General features: G+C 26.4%; 3 protein-coding genes and 1 long non-coding RNA gene across 7 annotated transcripts; 2 read left to right on the top strand and 2 right to left on the bottom strand.

Annotated features, from left to right (window-relative positions):
• Positions 1 to 807: 807 nt before the first annotated feature.
• Positions 808 to 9,190, bottom strand: NKAIN (Sodium/potassium-transporting ATPase subunit beta-1-interacting protein). Of its 3 annotated transcripts, none has more exons than XM_035087786.1 (7): positions 8,913 to 9,190; positions 7,469 to 7,606; positions 7,128 to 7,208; positions 6,768 to 6,959; positions 6,444 to 6,504; positions 4,238 to 4,921; positions 808 to 2,481 (listed from the first exon to the last, which is right to left on the bottom strand). In XM_035087786.1, the coding sequence occupies exons 1-7, from the start codon at positions 8,964 to 8,966 to the stop codon at positions 1,730 to 1,732; spliced, it is 1,962 nt and encodes a 653-aa protein (XP_034943677.1). In that variant the 5' UTR covers positions 8,967 to 9,190; the 3' UTR covers positions 808 to 1,729. The 3 variants fall into 3 exon arrangements, with proteins under 3 accessions (XP_034943677.1, XP_034943674.1, XP_034943676.1); XM_035087785.1 differs by lacking the exon at positions 4,238 to 4,921 and adding an exon at positions 6,019 to 6,052 and having other exon boundaries at positions 2,341 to 2,481; XM_035087783.1 differs by lacking the exon at positions 4,238 to 4,921 and having other exon boundaries at positions 812 to 2,481.
• Positions 9,191 to 10,001: 811 nt separating this feature from the next.
• LOC118069602 (retinol dehydrogenase 10-B-like) lies at positions 10,002 to 16,466 on the bottom strand. The gene is made up of 7 exons (XM_035087819.1): positions 16,272 to 16,466; positions 13,856 to 14,080; positions 11,102 to 11,461; positions 10,674 to 10,788; positions 10,498 to 10,582; positions 10,222 to 10,332; positions 10,002 to 10,139 (listed from the first exon to the last, which is right to left on the bottom strand). Exons 2-7 carry the CDS (start codon positions 14,042 to 14,044, stop codon positions 10,067 to 10,069), a joined length of 933 nt encoding a protein of 310 aa, XP_034943710.1. The 5' UTR covers positions 14,045 to 14,080; positions 16,272 to 16,466; the 3' UTR covers positions 10,002 to 10,066.
• Positions 10,110 to 11,351, top strand: LOC118069603 (uncharacterized). Of its 2 annotated transcripts, none has more exons than XR_004690654.1 (3): positions 10,110 to 10,262; positions 10,677 to 10,777; positions 11,215 to 11,351. It is a non-coding gene; the product is annotated as an uncharacterized lncRNA (long non-coding RNA). The 2 variants fall into 2 exon arrangements; XR_004690655.1 differs by having other exon boundaries at positions 10,634 to 10,777.
• LOC118069601 (protein artichoke-like) lies at positions 11,987 to 13,662 on the top strand. Its single transcript, XM_035087818.1, has one exon. The coding sequence runs from the start codon at positions 12,115 to 12,117 to the stop codon at positions 13,609 to 13,611; it is 1,497 nt and encodes a 498-aa protein (XP_034943709.1). The 5' UTR covers positions 11,987 to 12,114; the 3' UTR covers positions 13,612 to 13,662.
• Positions 16,467 to 17,237: the final 771 nt, after the last annotated feature.

The raw sequence follows: 17,237 nt of genomic DNA, 5'->3' as shown, positions 1-17,237 counted from the left end.
ATCATCTTGTGGAAAATTATCCAAGTAATTGATGTTAGATCCAATTTTGCACACTCTGTAGTCTCTTGAACATTCTCGAATCAAATTATATTGATTTTACGTTAGATTTATTTCATTTCAAGTTCAGCAACTTGAGATGAATTGGAAATTAATGGAAAATGATAATAATATTGAAATTCCGTAAAATAATTTGAGTTTTTAGTTAAATTCAAAGTTATTATCACGTATGAAAACAGTTTATATTTCAAACAAGCCCCAATGTATGTAAGTTTAATATTTTGAATCAGAAGTTCATAGTCGTAAAGTAAAGCTTTTTCACAAGTGTGCATGGTTTATATACAAAGTATAATATTTATTTTAAATTAACAAAATTAAAAACAATGCAATTTTCTTTCAGTTGTTGTCTTCTAACAGTTTTTCAACGTGTGCTTGAGTGTGATGTAATTGAAAAGAGAAATAAGGTATTTTTGATTATTTATTTAGTGTTATTTATTACTTTAGAAAAGTATTTTTTATATTATTACAAAAATCGTAGAAAAAAGGCTCTCTTAGGATAGCCATAAACGATTAAAAATGTTATGAAAAAATTATCTACATCTGGTATCTGAGATCAACATTAAAATGACATGAAAATTTTGATATACATTAATTAAGTTTAGTATAAAATACTTAAAAGTCCTAGTTTGTATTACCTATTAAGAAATTATTTTTAAATTCAATAACAAGTGTCTTTTAAAGATATTAATTTCTATATTTTTTTTTAATTTTATAAAATAATGTCATTTAATAAAAGAATATATAATTAATTTCATTTATTATTACATACATTTTTGAATAAAAAATGATCTTAAATATTAAACGATTGAGATATAGATATTAATTCCTTTAAAAGATACCAGTCAATTGTACCATTGACAGCACAATTTATAAACAAAAGTATAAAAATTATTTCTAATATAATTATAATAATTACAATTATTACTATAATAATACTTTGGTTATTATTTCTTGATATCCAATGTATAAAATTATTGTCCTTAGATATATACAATCCGCTTATTGTTTATGCGTGCACAATAACTTTTTGATTGAACTTTATTCTTACAACAAAGGGAGAAATATTACAATATTTTACGTTAAATAAAGCTCTAAAAATCAGTCGAAATATCGTCTACTATTTCTGAAGTATATTCTATCTTTATATCACTATTTTAATTACTGCTAATATTGTATTAATTATAATTTGTTCAAAATTAAATCTAAATTTGTTTTTTTTTGGAATTTTATCTGATAAATAATTGCTTTAAAAACTTCATCCATTTATGATGATTTCATTTAAGATTAATCTTAATTTAAAAATGAAATATTCCTCCTATAAATATAAAAATTAAATCGACATATTATCAAAAAAAAATCACAAAAGTTACCGAAAAAATCATCAACTAATTTTGAACTAGACAAAAAATTACTAGATTTTTATTAAAAAAAATTTTTTTTGAGCGTTTTAAATAAATATGTTAAAAAATGTACCCTACAGATAATCCTTGTGTTAATAATTCACATTGAAAAAAAATAATCAATCTTTTTGTGCAATTAATAATTACAAATTATTAAGGATTATCAAATGAGCTTACATACATTGCTCTGACTTGTTCACTTATAGAGCCTCTATTGATCTTCGTTGTATCTACTACTTTATTATTAAACTATAATTATTGCTTAAAAATGATTAAATTACAGTATCTTGATAAGCAGGAGGTCCACTTAAGACGAATTGACGTTGGCTTTGTCTGACAACATCATTTCTGTTTGGAACTTGTGGGGTAGCTCGAATACCATGATAATTACTATAACTTGATCGAGCACTTGCTGGTCGATTGCTGTATAAATCTTCAACATCTTCAGTATTCAAGCTTTGAATACTAGTTTGTTGAAATGTTGGATTGCTTTGTCCTTGCCACTGCATAGGATTCGTCGTATCATTTGACCAATTTTCTGTAAGATTTCTTGTAGAACTTATGTTATTATCCCAATTTTGACATGGATAGCTCACTATATTATTCATATTGGAGTAACTTGGATCTGGTGTCCATAAAGTAGGTGATGATACTGCCATATTAACAGCTTCAGGTTGCCAATTTCGTTCTCGATCCCAAGTTCCAGCTATTCTGTCATAGTTGAGTGTAGTTTGAGACAAGGTAGCAACATTTTGACTGGTTAATGAACTTGGCATTGTATTAGCATAAAGACTCTCTTGATGATCCATTATTCGATTGACTGGATTTTTACGACGTGATTGACGAACTGAACTTCTTCGACTTGATCTTCTAGTTCCGTCACGAGAAATCACAGACCGTCTTTTAACACGCCGTGGAGTCATGGGCTTTGGTGAAACACTTTCATCATGGCTTGGTGGCTCTGGTTGTGAATATTCTATGCTGTATAGTGGACGAATTGGTTTTTTCCTTTTTTTAATTCGTGCTATAAAAAAAGTTTATAAGTTTTTGAATTAATTTTTATATTTAATCTTTCAATTGAATATGTTAAAAAAAATTTATTCATTTTATTTAAGGTGAAGATATTATTATTATTATTATTTCGAATAAACTTTAAATAATAAATTTTTTACAGTAAATATGAATACTTTTCTTTTTATTTTTCATTAGAAAATATTTTTTATTAATTATCCTCCCAGTAGTATCTTCACCTCAAAACAATAGGATTACCCACAGAAAACCAAGTTAAAAAAGTAGTAAAATTAAGGATCAAGAAATAAAAAAGCCAAGCAATAGTATATTGTTTGAAACTGCATTATTTATTCTTGCAATCTTAAAATGCATAAAAATTGTGTAACAGTACACCAAAATAAAGCCAATATAAATCAATTAACCATTATCTACATCTCTATATTTGTAGCTAAAAATACTTTTTTTTAAATGCAACGATATTAAAAAAAATTACTCTTAAAAATATAATATAAAATATATATTAAATTAAAATCTATCACTTGAGTTACTAAAATTATTACGTTAATAGAAAAAAAAAACTAAAATAGGAATGTGTCCTTTTTCTATGACATAAATAATGTTATTATGCAAAAAAAAATATCCAATAAAAATTTGCACGACTATTGTTAAAATTTTGATGTAGTGTCAAAAAAAAATATAATAAATCAATATTACTTAGTTATCTAAAACGTGCAAATTCCATAATGTCAGTACGAAAATCATTCAGCACCGTTCAAAAATACATATCACAGAATACATTCAGTAAGTCTATATAGTAGTCACAACGGGAAGTCAAACTACACACTTTCAGTTCAAAAATAAAATTATAGTCATAATATAAGCAATAGTTAACTACAAATTTAATTAAAAAAAAATTATATTAAACGTTACATAATATAGAAAAAAATACAATAATATTACCAGTATATTTTTTATATTTCATTGAATAATACTTATCATCGATTTGAAAATTAAATAATCAAATGTTAATTACTTAAAATCGATTTACTTATAATTATATACTTATTTTATTTCAATTTTGCTTTTATCTTGTCTTAATTGATTGAAAAAATGTAAAAAGAATTTAAATATTCTGGTGATAATCTTTCCATAAAAATTAAATATTATGCATTAGATTTTTGTTTATTTTAATTAAACTACCTAGTTAAATTGCATTCTATTAAGGCCTCTTTTTTTACAACATTAATATTGACTTTTTTTTAAAATTACTATTTTATTATAATTGAATGCTTTTCAGACTTTATCAAATAACTCATTGAATAAAGAAATTATTTTTTTTTTTATGATAAATAGTAAATATCAATTCATCACTGAAAAAATATTTAATATTCTATTTTTATTATTTATTTGTCATTCAAAAGTTATTGTAATGGATCCATTTATTTATTTTGTCACTTAACTGTATCATTTTCAGTGAAACTATAAATTTTGGCTTTAGTAGACATAATGTTTAACTAAATGTAGATATTTTTTTCCGTAGTGTACAGACTATCTTATAAATTATAGATTTCTAATAAAAAAAATTTAACTGTTAAAATAAAAAAATCTCTATGGAAAGACTACCTTAATGCAAAAATAAATAAAATAATAAATAAAGAAATTGCACATGTCTACAAAGAATATAAAATAATAGCTGGCAAGTTAACATAAATAATTTTACTTGTTTTTGTTTTCTTTTAAAGATAAAAATAAAAATTTCTACAACTTGCTAGCATACAAAGACACAGGTCTACTATCTCTAGACGGTCTTTCAGTGCTATCTGATTCTAAAATATTATCTTTCTGTTGATCCATAGCTAAACGTGGGTCTGAATAAAAAGACCTTAGGGGTTGTTCGCGTACGTAATCAGTAAAAATTCTTGGTCGGTATGAATTTCTATTCTGCTTTTGTTGAGGTTGAGAAGTTTTAGCTCTTCGCATAACCGGTGACACGACGGGACTATAAGAGCACGAGTATGGTTGATAAGATCGATTCTTTTCAAATCTTAATTTAGTCGCGTTTTCAAGTGAATCATACTCGGCAGGTGGTGAAATAGGTCGATGTAAATGATCAAGTGGATTGGAATAGTCGTTGTAATCCACATGCTCAAGAATCCGCGTTGAAGCACTGCTCTTGTTGCTACGAGCTGTGTCGTGCATGGTCATCAATGATGTCTTAACGCGTTGCTGATGTGACGAGTAGCCATATTGTGGCTTTTCCACAAGCTTTGGAAGCGTTGTGTCACGATATAAAGAGGATGATTTGTTCGAGCCGGTTGTGCCTCTCGGATAGCTTTGGTAGTTTGGATTAGATTGAGAGTAGGTGGCTGGTGGCAAAGCCGAGTAGCTAACATACATTGGATGCAATGGGGTGTGGCCCGCCAAACCAAAGTCACCACCTCCCACAAAGTCAACTGAAAATTTTATTCAACGTACCATCCACATTAGATATTATTTATTAATTACTTTACAAAAATGTCATCACGACTTTAAGGGGCTTCGAAGAATTCACTTATACTTAATTGCTTTATATTTCATTGAAAATCAATATCATATTTAGAGTTCGTTTTAATTATTAAAAGCCATTTCATTTCCATTTTTTTAATTTAAAATTGATAATAATAAAAGTAATGATAAACAACTAAATGCTATACAATCATTAGCTATTTACATTTTCGTAAAATTGCCAATTATAAAATTTATTTTGAAAAATACAATCAAATTTATTTAAACAAATTTAAACACTACTCATATGTATACTTGAATTTGCATAAGACATGCAAGAAAGCTCTAAAAGTGATAAAATCTTTTACATAAATTATAGCTATTTATAAAAGTGATTTCTAGAATTGTTACTATTTTTTTTTTTTGTTTTTATACAACCCACTTTATTTCCCTCGCTTTGTTTCATTTCATTTGTCAGTAATTGTGTACACATTAATGTTCGTGTTTTTGTGGATAATTGTGGATAAATTCAAACGATTATTTCACAGGATGAATATTAAAATGCCTTAGTATGATACACAAATTATTTATAAATAATTTTTTATACATAAAGATAAAAAAGCAATTAATTTGCTTGGATTGAGATGAATATATTTTTAAAATTTAAAAAACAAATAATAATATTTATCATGAAAATCAATTATCATAATGAAGGATTAAATAAATATAATGTTGAAATTTCATTAGTTTTCATATTATTTCACTAAGCCGTACCATAAATGAATTTTCATTATTTCTTTCTTACAAAATAAATCTATTAAATAATTGTCACGTAATCTGTTCATGCTACGCATACTCGAATGAATGCACGTAAAAAACTAGCCATTAATTTAGACAATGTAATCTTAGTTTACATGTGTTAGATTTTAATACAAATAGCCATTGTCCCGCATGCTACATTTAATTTAATATCTAATCCACGTACTACATACGATAACGATACTGATAATGATATAAATAAATGAAAAATTTTTTTATTAAAATTAGCTAGTATGTAGAAACTTACCAAAAAGGAGGATCAAATCCACCAATGAAATCGACTGCAAGGGATTTAGAAGATACATAAGTGGTATATGTGAAAAGTGATTACCAGTAACAACGTGTGAAGGAAATTTAGTGAGAAGCCGTGAAATTTTTTTCAATTAATTATTATGGAGATTATTTATGAAAAATGAGAGGAAAAAATATTTAAGATAATAATAATAAATAAATATTTTTTGTTCATAAAATAAAATTAAAATGTTTGTATAAAGATTCAATTCATAACATTCTCATAGAGTTTATTTGAATTTTTTCCTCACTATTTCAGTATAAACCTGAGCGCCCACAGTCTTGTTATTATTCTCCACCAAATCCATCAAAACAACAAGGGAAAATTTTTTTTTAATTACAAGTGATTGAAAGATAAATTAAAAATATCAAAATACTCACAACTATCATCTTCCTCAAGGAATGCACGAGTTAAAATGATTCCACCAATAATCGCCAACACCTGAAAGTAAAATTAATGTTCATTGTATATCACTGATACACTGAGTCTCACGTGTCTCATATATCGCATTTCATTTTTTTGCTCTCGTAATGTACTAAAAAAATATTTTTACTATTACTGCTTTAAGAAGAAAAAAAATAAAATGCAAGGAAACACTACTATAATTATTTTTTACTGAATGTGAAATTAGATTTAATTTTTAGAGTGATAGTATCAGAGATGTATTCGTACATGAAGGCACTAAACTTCAATTATTCACTTACTGCTAAAAGACATTGTGTTGACGCATGTAAAATTTCTATTACTTCGTAACTTAATAAACAATCGGTCACGTTATGAGGTCGGGTAGGACGAAGTAACTCTGGCTCAATAATGTCATAATTAGCTTTACATCCTGGGCCATTGACCTGCCACCAGGAGAAGCTTCCAGTTCCAAAGTTTAAAATATCTTTATTCTGTTGGACGAATTATCAATTAGTACAAATATTTTATTATTATGTAGGCCTTTTAATTAAAAATCAATACTTTAGTTGATAAAAATAATTATTATTCAGTGTAATGTTTCAAAAACTGAAGCCATATTTTATGAAATAATGTATGGTTTTAATTATCAATTGAATTACCTTATCTAAAATACCGACATCTAAATAGAAACATATACAAAATATGTTCCATGCAAGCCACAGAATATCCCATATGCAATACTGAAATAAACAATATGTTAAAAATTAATTTATAATCAAAATGTTATCCAGTACACTTTCGTAAATGGGCTGCACATAGGAATACTGAGGAAGAAAAATGCTTATTCTACTTCCAGAAACTAGAACAGGCAAATAGGAGAAATTGTCGTTGATGAACACAATGTTTTCTATTTATTTTTGTCAGTAATGGGAAAGAACTTGGATGAATTAAGCCTATTTACGAAAGTATATTTTAGGGAAAAAATATATGATTATCTTACCGATACGACATATTTAGGCCTATATTGAAAAGCTCCAAAGAAGCCAAGGATCACAAAAATAATATTGAAAAAATTGACCAGTATCGGAGCCCACATGAACCCCAAAAAGTCGAACACTTGACGTTCTATTGTTGTTAACTGAAAATAAAAATAATTAATAATTGATTGTATTGAATAATAAAAGACTTTTAATTTATAGAAATTATGTTCAAATGGTAACAATTAAAATGTCTTGCAACATAACTATATTATTTTTGTTTTCATAAGTGTCAATTGTTTATTTTTATTTTTTTTTCGTATTTCATTGTATTTTATAGCTTCCAATTTGCTTCAATTGCTTGGTCTAAATACTCAGTTAATGACGGTTTCCAAGCTTTCAAATTCTCTCATACTTTATCTACTCTTTTGAACTTAATTACTTTGTGTAATATTCCCCTCAACTTCATTATAATGATTAATGTCATGAATAACAAATTAGAACACTGTTTATTTCAAACAACTCATTATCTAAGTAGCTTCTTATTTAATGTCTAACGACTGATACTGATCACAACAGATAAGGTAGGAAATTTAAGAATGACTCCGTTTATGAATGAGTCTAATTCTGTCATCAAATATAATTTTATTGAAAAGTATTGTATTGATTATTTGTTAATTAATTGATGATCTATTTGTAGAAAATTAATCTTTTAATAATGCTTTTAACATTAAAAAAAAAAACACGTAACCTGTTGTAGTTAAGAGCAATGATCGTGTGAATTACTATCTGGATATTTACATAATAACACTACTATTTATGTCATGAAAAAGGTCAAAGTCTGTTTCATAATATAATAGTATTTTTTCATTCATTTAATAATTATTATTGTAAATAATTAATAATATGATCATAGTTATATCATGTGATTATAATTTTTGGATGACTAATAATACTATTTGATTAATGAAAAGAGGATTAATATTTATCAGTGAAGATGTATTTTTCTAGATTTTAAAACCATAAAATAAAATCAGCTATTCCTTTTTATTTTGAAATTTATTTTTTTCATTCAAAAATTGACTGTAAAAATTTTATATTTTAAATAATGTACCAATGTTTGAATAAATGGTTGATATTACTATTAAAGTATGCCATTTTTTTATATTCATGAATATAAAAATAGCTTCAAGTTTATCTACATGATGATAAGCAACAGATTGTCATTGGCCCTTAAATATATCCAACAATGTATGAATGATGAATACTTAAACGCTTATCTATTATCAGAAGCGTCTGTTACTATCGATGTAATGATTCAACTTGGATTACAAAAAATTAGAAAACTGAGGAAACGTTTCTAGAAAATAAAATAAATAAAGATAAATAAATAGAAAGGATGGAAACCTGTCCAAGTATGTATAGTTTTTTTTATCCATTTTATATACATATATATACATCACTTACAAGTTGCAGAGTACATATTGTCAGTAGAAAATGTCTTTTGCTGCAAATTCCCATGACATTTGTGCGAATATATACGAAAATAAGGCAATAGCCTCTATTATATTACAAACCACTGTAATAAATGATATCTAGAATAAATAGAGTTAAATTGGTTTGAATAAAAACTGAACACACACGTATTATTTGCCGAGGCATCACTATGGTTAGGATTCTATTAGTGACGCCATTTTCAACGCACTTGTTACTCGTCTCTATGCTCGTGGGTGACTGAGAAAACACACTTGTTCAACTAGTTAGTCAGTGGCGGCCTCAGGTGATCATTTTGTCAGGTTTTCAATGTTAAATAATACTAACAAAAATAAACTTATTGCATTTTACAGCTTCTTTATTGAAGAAAAATAATTAACTTATATGCAAAATAAATAATAAAGACGAAAACTTTTTATTTCTTTGTTTATAATAATGTTTTACTTTAAAAAAAATATATTTAGAGTTGTCGTTATTGTTTAATATATAATTACTTTAAATTAAGTGAAAATTTAATTCAGGCGGGATTTTACTAACCTCAAATCACCTCAAATTTTTCTCGTCAAACTGTGCATTTTTTATTTGTTTCTTTCACGTAAAAAATATTTAGGAATATATAGAAAAGTGGTATAAACATCGGAAAATAAAGATTGATAGTACAAAAGTAATAATAATCGTAGAATAAATAAGTTTTCAGTGAAGAGCTCACGAGAAGTGCATCCGCCATGACACCTTGAAATTCACTGAAAAAGTATTTATCCTACGATTATTATTACTTTTGTATTATAAATCTTTGTTTTCCAATGTTTATACCATTTTTCTATATATTCCTAAATATTTTTTACGTGAAAGAAACAAATAAAAAATGCACAGTTCGACGAGAAAAATTTGAGGTGATTTGAGGTTAGTAAAGTCCCGCATAAAATGTAAATAAAAGTTCTGAAAATCATCTCAAATATTCATTTCACAAAATATTTATCGAACTTAAGAAAGAAAAAAACAATTGGACAGTTAAAATAACAATGTTTATGCATCATTACTCGAGCTTTTTTCTCTAGTTACATTTCCTTAAAAATAGACACCGATGAAGTGAATATATACAATTGAAAATTGAGATGAATTGATGTTTAAAAAAATTCGTAGCATCCTTGTGCATTGATCCATCGTGTAATAGTGATAATAGTCATGTGTATTGTGCAACTGTAATGTCAATTAATAAGACATATTATTTTCAAATGAAATTTTTACATAAAATAAAATTAGGAAATAACATATTTCTTACTTAATATGATACATCATTGTCGACCACCAGCTTGCTGAAAGGTAAAATTGATCTCTGCGTACTGCTCTCACTACATCCAAGGCTACTTGTTTTTCATTTTGCTTTATCAGCCTGTCAAGACAATAGTCTAATGATATATCGACGTAATATAATCATTTTCTAACATATAATTTGACATAAAAATGATACTCAATGTCACTATTAACGTGCAAATTCCAAGCAATTAATACATTAAACATTCGTCAGTAAATAAATGAAATCATTCATTACACAGACCTTGGATCAGCTTTAGGTGCAACAGTGATGAAATTTAAATGACCTCCACAATGACTAAATTCGTGACTGAGACTTTCCATCAAACCTTTAAAATTCATTTAAAATGATTCAATGAGATTTAATACAATTCTTTCAGCTTGTATGAATATAAAAAAATATTACTCAAATTATTTTACCAGCAATAGCAGCTTTGGTGCCCATGTATGCATCATCTGTAGATGTAGTTGGAGTAATCCCAACTATGTGAGCTCTTTCCTGTTGAATCATCGAAGGAAGAAAGGTGAGAAGAGTCTGTAAAAAATAATTCCAACCGTTTTGTCATCTTCAATCTTTTTATTAACAAGCTCCGCTTGATAATTAATACTAGTTGATATTTTTTGTGATCACGATATGCATGGCTGAACTGTTTCAGCTTATTTGAAATTAAAAAACCGATATTCATTATTATGTACTATATTTTATAATAATAAATTTAATTTCAAATAAATTTAGAAAATTAATTCAATACTTTGTAGTGTAGAGGTTATTGATAAATTATCAATTTTTAAATGATATTAAGATAAAATAATAAATGTTTTATTAAAAAAAAAACTAATTCTCTAACCCAATAATGACTCATCAACGTCATGCTGACAATATCAAAAACATCTTGTTGAAGATTTCCAGCACATGTAACAAGAATATCAATCCTTCTAACATCTTTTTTTATTTTTTCAGCAACTTCTCGAATTGCATTACGATCCCAGAGATCACATTGGTATGCAAAGACCTTGACTTTGAACTCAGACATATCCTGTTTCCTGTGATTCGGTCCGACATTCTGGATTGCAGAATAATTCTCCATCAGCTCACAGGCCATACTTTTCACAGAGTCGAGGTCATTGTCGACACAAATGAGAGTGCAACCGACTCGTATAAATTCTTCAGCTAAGCACCTGCCTAGTGATGAAGTGGCACCTGTTACCTTTGAGAAAATAGAAGGGAATATATCTGTTATTATCTTCAAATACAATGTAGAATAATAAGAGAAAAGTTACTAGACGAGTATTACTACTACTCAGGAATACAAAGGCTACTATAAGTAAGAGATATATATTTCATTTCAGAAAATATGAATATAACATTCAGATAATTATCATATTTTTGAATTTCACTTTAGATTAATAGAAATTTTTTTTAGAATATAAACTATCTTGGCAAGTAGATATGTAATTCGTACGTTGCTATTTAAATTATGAAGTACTGTTTATAGACTCTGAATATATTCTTAATGATAAATATTCTTTTTTTAGGACATGATTTCCTATTTATGAACTACATTAAATTTTTATGGCTATAAATTCTGATTATTCATTAACATCATTAATTATTAACAAGTTTTTTATTTTTTAAACATTTATGACTAGAGATTACCTATCGAAAAACCTTGTTGATGAATAAAAATAAAAATTATTCATTGTTTTCTGATGTCTAAGTGTATAGATGAAAACATCCAGAACAATTCTTATCTCAATAAAATAATGAACAAAAAGTTTTTAGTCAAAACCTATTAATGATAATGTTATCATTGAAACAATGCATTTAAAAATGAATATTAATGCTTACTGAACACTTCTTATGCTTATAAATGCTAAGACATTGATATCCAGAACTAGTTTTGTTCCAATTAAACAACACATCATTCCAAGTGTTTCTATTTTTGTGTGTCTCACCATGTCAATGAAAATAATTTTATTAATCATTTCATCATTATTGATACTCAATTCATACGTCTACGGTACATTTGATATTAATACTAATCCAGAATGCAATTATCTAAACGAACACGTGATAGATCTGTCAGAGACAGACATGAGACGTTTGAGGAAACCCTTGATTATCAGTGATAAAATATTCTGCATTCATGTGGAAAATAATAACATCTCAGAAATGGCATATAAAACTTTTAATAAAGTACCTAATTTGAAGTACTTGAATTTAGCCGGCAATTTGTTATCATTTGATAAATTAAACTTCAATCGTCATGGATCAATTGAAATACTCGTACTGGATCAAGCTTTAAGAAGTAAACTTGCTGTTAGTAATCGTCGAAATTTATTAAAACATCTTATGCACATGGAAGATTCAAAGACTGAAAATTCTATCACTTTTACACCAGCATTTACTTTACCTAAATTAAAGAAGTTATATCTACGTGGAAATAGAATTACCTCAGTGCTAACTGATGTATGGTTGGACGAACTCTTTCCAAATATCACTCATTTATACCTGAGTGATAATCAAATTTCTAAAACAAATTTTATGAAGTATGTACCATCATCATTGACACATTTATATTTGGATAAAAATAATATTGAAAAAATAGAAAATGTCCCATTAAATACTCTAGAAGTGTTAAATGTTGATTATAATAATATTAATCAACTGTGTGGTTTAACATCTAAAGATTGTAAGGGAATTAAACTGATAGATGCAATTAATTTAAAAGTACTTTCTGTTTCACAATCACGACTTGAACAAATTGATCAAGATGCCTTTTCAAATGTCACTAAATTGGAATATTTGGATTTATCACATAATAGTCTTCAGAAAATAAATAAAACTATTTTTGAACCATTGGTTAATTTGTCATCTCTTCGATTAGATAGTAATCAATTCCAAGTACTTCCAGATTTTGAAAGTTTAACCAATTTATCACACCTCTCTTTTCAAGATAATAAAATAGAATCAATTGATGAATTTGATTTCAAAGGTTTATCAAAATTAAAAGAAATCAATTTGAGAGGTAATGCTATCGTTGATATTCATCCGGAAGCATTTTATCAATTGAATGAATTGGAAGTACTGAATCTTTCACATAATAAATTAAGATTTTTATCAGACAATTGGATTTCACCGCAATCTGTTTTACGAGATTTGGATCTAAGTCATAACTTTTTTTACTTTTTTGACGGATTTGGATTGAGTAATGCTGTTCAATTGAAAAATTTAAATATTTCTAATAATGAATTTACTTCAATATCAATTCCTATGCTTACGTATCTGTCATTTAATGTTACCTTGGAAATTGGAAGTACATGTATCGAATCAACAAAACTTTATTCTTCATCATAAATATTATTTAGCATATTATCTTCATTATGCATTGTCATAAATCATTTTTGATCTCAAACAAAAATTCATTTTATTAATTTTTTTAATTGATTATTGTTAAAGAAATCAATAGTAATTGAATGGATATTTTATTAAAATTATCTTCTCAAAATGACTATGTAAATGATTTTAATTTGTAAAATTAAAATATTTAAATTGAAAAATAATCAACTTCTTTATATTTGATCTCTGAATTTAGACTCACCAAAGCTACATTTCCTCTAAGATCCCTTGGAGGTTTTGGCAAGATATACTTGATTATTCCTAAAATAGCTAGAATACTAGAGAAAAAAATTCCAATAAAGAACTCAGCTAATAAATAGAGCCATGCAGTTGATGATGGACTACCAAGTCTTAAATTGGCATTATTAACTCCTTCACTCATTGGTACCATTTTTAACTAGAAAAGGTACCAGAGCTAAGAGATGGTCTGAAACACATATAAGAAAATGTAATCATTAATTAAACTCGTTTAATTTTTCATTAAATAATAAATTAGCAAAAATTAATCACATTACAAATAGTGATTCCCAATATTTTATTAATTATTGTTTATCAACCTTCGCTTTTCCGGGTATTTATTATGACTCAAGTTTCTTCAAACAAAAACAAGTTTAATTACACTGACATTTATTTATGCTAACAATCATTTTTTTTTATTCTTGATGAACTATAATGACTTTTACCAATAATAACAATATAAGTTCATGCATTACATGTGACCTCACATTTAAATCAACTGTTGTATCATCAAGGGCAGTTTTTTACATTCATTAGCCATTATATACTCTTTATTTATTCATATTTATGTGATAAAATGATTTCCTGATGTGTTGCAATAAATGTTAAGCTAAAAGTAGCGAACTGGAACTATTTAAATGACTGTATAATATTTATCTGACAGTTGGGTCTTGTTGAATTTCATTGGATTCAATGATGCAGTTGCTGCTTTTCTAATATAAGAAATTTTATATCAGTGAAATTATAAATTATAGTATCATTTTATCAATGGAAATTTATTATAAACATATATATTAGTTTATAAGCAACATTAGCATATTCATGTCTATGGAAAATTTTCTTTCTTTTATCAAATCTACCTGAATGCTGGCTACTATTTGACATAGTCTAGTCACCCATTTCTCTTGCAGTATGCATGGTTGATGCAATTACATAATTATGATTGAGTTAGATCACTACAAATAAGATGTCCATAAAGAACAAGGATAAAAAGAGGAAATTTTCTAGCTCATTTTTCTTATTATTACGGGTGCTATTATGGAAAGATTTTATTCAAGTTATTTTTCAAGATGTTGATAGTATAAAAGTTAATAAATAAGTCTATTATATTTTTTTATGCATTAATTGAAGTAATTAACATAAAGGCTGATCAATGACTTATTTTACTCCATTTTTACTGAATCAAAGTGTTTACGTCAATCAACTTTTTTTGATCAAACTTTTTATCTGGAATTTTTATTTTTTTGTTTTTAATTTTTCTGAATGGTTCATGAAATTTATGTTAATTTAAAATAAACGTTAAATGGAATAGTTTTAGTTTTGATGATAATATTAATTTAAAAAAAACTTTATTGTAATTAAAGTTGATTTTGAATTGAATGCTGAAAGATGTTGGATCTATTAAAAAGAAATGCAAATGTCTTCACCGAATTTTTCTTTTAATAATTTACCAGGTGTCAAAAGATACTGAAAACAAAAGTGACCTGGTTTAATTGATGCGGAATAAACGATAATTTTCTGTGCAAGTAAAGGAGAAACTATAGTGGTCGAAAATTAGAAATGCAAATAGGCAAACAATTGTATGTTTTGACTTTCTCTTATTTCTATCACTATTATTTAATTCATATCTTATTTTTTATATTCTTTTTATAATCAACCAATTGATTAAATATATTTATTAAAATATATATATACTTATAAAAGTAATAGGTTTAAAAATATCTTTTTGTTATCATTTTTCCTAAGATTTGAAAAAATTATCTCATTAAAGATAATAGACTATGATCTAAGTACGCACGTAAGAGTGTCCTTTAACATACGTGAAACAATTTAAAGAATTAAAGAAATAAAAACATTTGTGATTAATTATCATGCTGTGTTGAACAATTACATTTTTTACAATTATGTGTCTTTATGATTTTTTTTCATTTATTATTAAAAACTCTGTTGTCATAAAAGATATTCATTACGGTTTCAAATAAATTTCTCATTGCTTTTAACGTCATCGAATTACAATGTTTATTTCAAGATATTTTAACTATTTAATTCCTAATAATTTTGAACAATCACTCCAAACGAAATTATATATAATTTTTAAAAATCAATATAAACATTACTAAATCGCAATTATTTTTATAAAAACTATTTTATTCATGTTGACACTCAAGATTATCACTGTTGTCAAAAAATACACTGATTTTGGTAAAATATATTTTATTGTTTAAATAAAAATAAATAGTATACACGCTTTGTTTATTTTTCAACAATTCATTCAATTTAGAACGGATAATTGTTTGATAGAAAATTGTTTTTAATTATGAAAAAAAATGAATAAAGACTACAATGGTGACAGTATAGTTGATTAGAAAAATAAACTTCACCTGATAGTTCCAAATTATTGAATAGGTTTATCAGAATAAGAGAATGTACCACACTACACACGATCTAATGTCTTAGCACTTCACTTTACTCTGAGAACTGACTACTCTACGACTACAAAGATACAGATATACCACTCGTCTTCTACACACGCGACTTGTAGTTATTTATTTTACATTGGAGAAGGCTTGAACTTGACTGCTTGGATTGTGTTAATGTTTTTGAGCCCTCTCATGGTTGTGACTAATTCACATGTCACTGTTGAAACATTTTAAAGAATAAATTTTAATGTAAAATTAGAGTGAGAACAACAATGATAATTGACCATGAAAAAGGTCTTGAGAATTTTTTACTTACCTTTTTTTATCATCATAATGGGTTGACCAATTATAACCAGAGATCAAAAAAATAAACCTCAGTATTCGGACAGTCATCAAAAAAGTATTCCAAAAAGAGTGAATGTATTCTTAAAATAAATAAATGCTTCATTTATCAAAAATACCATTTTGATCATAAAGAGTTTGAATAAAGTATACATTCATCAATGATTTTGGTTGATATAAAATTGATGATATGATAATTGAATTAGTTTCTTGGTTCAATATAATTATGATAGATTAATTAAAACCAAGTTTTTGTGTGTTTTAAATTTCCCAAGGTAACCTTGAATTTTATTTGTCTTAGAATTTACTATTCAATTTAATTTCTACTGCTGAAACTGTTATGATCAGTGGTTTTGATTAGCGAACTTGTTTGATACTCAACTCAATTTAAAATCTAACCAAACTTGAGAAAGAAAGTCAGCTAAGTATGGAAAGAATTATAAGCTAATTGATAATTTTAAATGAAATCAATTAGATAATTTGATTTTATTGTATTTTAATGAAGAAATACTTGAAATTGTCTAAATTATAATAAGATGTTGAAGAAAAAATAGTCTCAAAATGAATCAACCGGTTCAGTGTCCA

Source organism: Chelonus insularis, unplaced genomic scaffold (genome assembly GCF_013357705.1).
Source record: "Chelonus insularis isolate UGA/USDA-ARS -01 unplaced genomic scaffold, ASM1335770v1 contig_41_pilon, whole genome shotgun sequence".
Classification (NCBI taxonomy): Eukaryota; Metazoa; Arthropoda; class Insecta; order Hymenoptera; family Braconidae; genus Chelonus; species Chelonus insularis.
Note: the sequence above shows the minus strand (reverse complement) of the source record. Positions and strands in the feature narration are given on the sequence as shown.